At 40.2% G+C, this 1,966-nt stretch overlaps 1 protein-coding gene across 1 annotated transcript; it reads right to left on the reverse strand.

Moving 5' to 3' along the window:
- Positions 1–540: 540 nt before the first annotated feature.
- LOC138249381 (olfactory receptor 56A1-like) lies at positions 541–1,542 on the reverse strand. The gene has a single exon (XM_069203342.1). It carries the CDS (start codon positions 1,540–1,542, stop codon positions 541–543), a length of 1,002 nt encoding a protein of 333 aa, XP_069059443.1.
- Between the last annotated feature and the right edge of the window lie 424 nt (positions 1,543–1,966).

The raw sequence follows: 1,966 nt of genomic DNA on the forward strand, positions 1-1,966 counted from the left end.
CTGCATACATGATATTCTTTGTAGCTGAAACCACTGGAAAAATCTTTAGTGTGCTGCTTGGTATCAGACTAGAGAGGCTATTTGTAGTCTCTCTCACAAGGTGAAATAATGTTTGAAACATGATCTATATGTTTGTTTTTTGTGTGTGAGAATGTGTGGTAGGATTTACATACCTATAGAGCACCATAGGTCTAAAACCCATATACCATCATAGATATGATAGAGAATTAACATTCAGTTGGGCACATAAATATGGTCATGGCATAAGAAACAAATTCTTGCAAAACATATTATCATATAAAACATAAATGTGTTTAGTACAAGACAATTGTTTACAGCATACAAATCACAAGCCTTACCGGTCATAGGTTATAGGCTGTAGGACTTTACTGATGTTGCTAACAAGACATATAAGAATTGGACTGTCTTGTTCACTACATTTCTATTAATACAGACCCCTCAATCCATGTCAGATGCATGAAAAACAATTGCAAATGTCTCAACGACTTCAGCTTATCATATTGGATGACCCCTTGACTTTTATTTCCCTTGGTTCCATAGGAGCTGGATGGTTCTCCAATTACGCTTCCTTGGGAAAGAGTGTCTCTTCCTTGCAAGCAATTTTTGGAAGGTGTGCCGGATTTCCTGTGTACATATCCCATAGACCACTGGATGGAAGGCAGGAGGTGCAAGATACTGCAGGACAGTGAGCAAAATATGTGCAAACTTTGGCATAGATTGCTCTGCCCTATTTGTTGTGGCTGCAGCAATCATGGTGATGTAAAAGAAGCCTATTAAAATAAGATGCGAGCCGCAAGTACTGAGGGCCTTAAAGGCTGCTTTGGAAGAACGTAACCGCAACACTGCTTGTATAATCATGATGTAGGAGTATGCCATTACTGCTGTATTGAAGCCCAGGAATATGGTGAGCATGCCCAAGGAATAGAAACTACTCACAGTGTGGCTGTCACAGGCAAGCTGGGCCACGGGCAGGTTCTCACAAAAGCAATGTTCCACCTTGTTATTCTCACAATAGTGCAGTTTTGAGGCCAGCAGAGGAAATGGCAGAGAAAAGACAGCACTGCTTGTTAACATCAGTGAGGCTGCCTTTGACGTCAGACTCTTGGTGATAATGGAGGAGTAGCGCAAGGGGTTGCAAATAGCGATATAGCGATCATATGCCAGGAACATGAATATAGATGATTGCATCCCTTGGCATACATAGATTATGTACATTTGGCTGAAGCAGGCAGCCAAGCTTGTTGTCTGCAGATCAAACCAGAGGATGGTCAAAGCTTTGGGTGTAACTGATAGAGTGATTGATAAATCCACAAAGGCAAGGAAGCAGAGGAAGTAGTACATAGGCTGGTGGAGGCTGGGTGCAGAGTAGATAGTTATAAGAAGAGAGGAGTTGGCTGCAAGACCTATAAGAAAGAGACAGGCCAATGGAATGGACAACCAATGCTGCCAGCTCTGGATTCCTGGAAAGCAGATCATTTGAAATTCAGAGACACGTGAAGAGGTATTTGCCATGAAAGCCATGAGGAAGGAGGTTCTTAATGATGCACCTCAAAAAAACAAAATAATATTTAGTACTTAAAAAGAATTAATGTGTTTGATAAATATATTTAATCAATTCTCAATGAAATAAGCATTTAGCTATTCTCTCATTTCGCCTTTTCAACAGGTTACTCAGAAGCTCAGTAATAATCAGGCATGGTTGCATTTGCAACCATGCCTGGCATTCTCCTTTCTCCATTCCTTGCATACTCCTCATTACAGCACATTGTCCAATTGTCCAATTGTTAGTTCTATGTCCTAATTGTAAAATAATTATCAGTGATGCTATTAATAAATAACATTCTCACAGCACTTTTTCTAGGTTTGGTAGGAAATGGTTTACTTATTTTTGGGGTTTCTCTTTCAGGTCAACTTAGTGCTACAGCACTATTGCACATTGGCTACT

This window comes from Pleurodeles waltl, chromosome 8, assembly GCF_031143425.1.
Source record: "Pleurodeles waltl isolate 20211129_DDA chromosome 8, aPleWal1.hap1.20221129, whole genome shotgun sequence".
Classification (NCBI taxonomy): Eukaryota; Metazoa; Chordata; class Amphibia; order Caudata; family Salamandridae; genus Pleurodeles; species Pleurodeles waltl.

Excerpts from the sequence above, each read along its gene's own strand:
- LOC138249381 (XM_069203342.1), bottom strand. The coding sequence starts at position 1,542 with ATGGCTTTCATGGCAAATACCTCTTCACGTGTCTCTGAATTTCAAATG.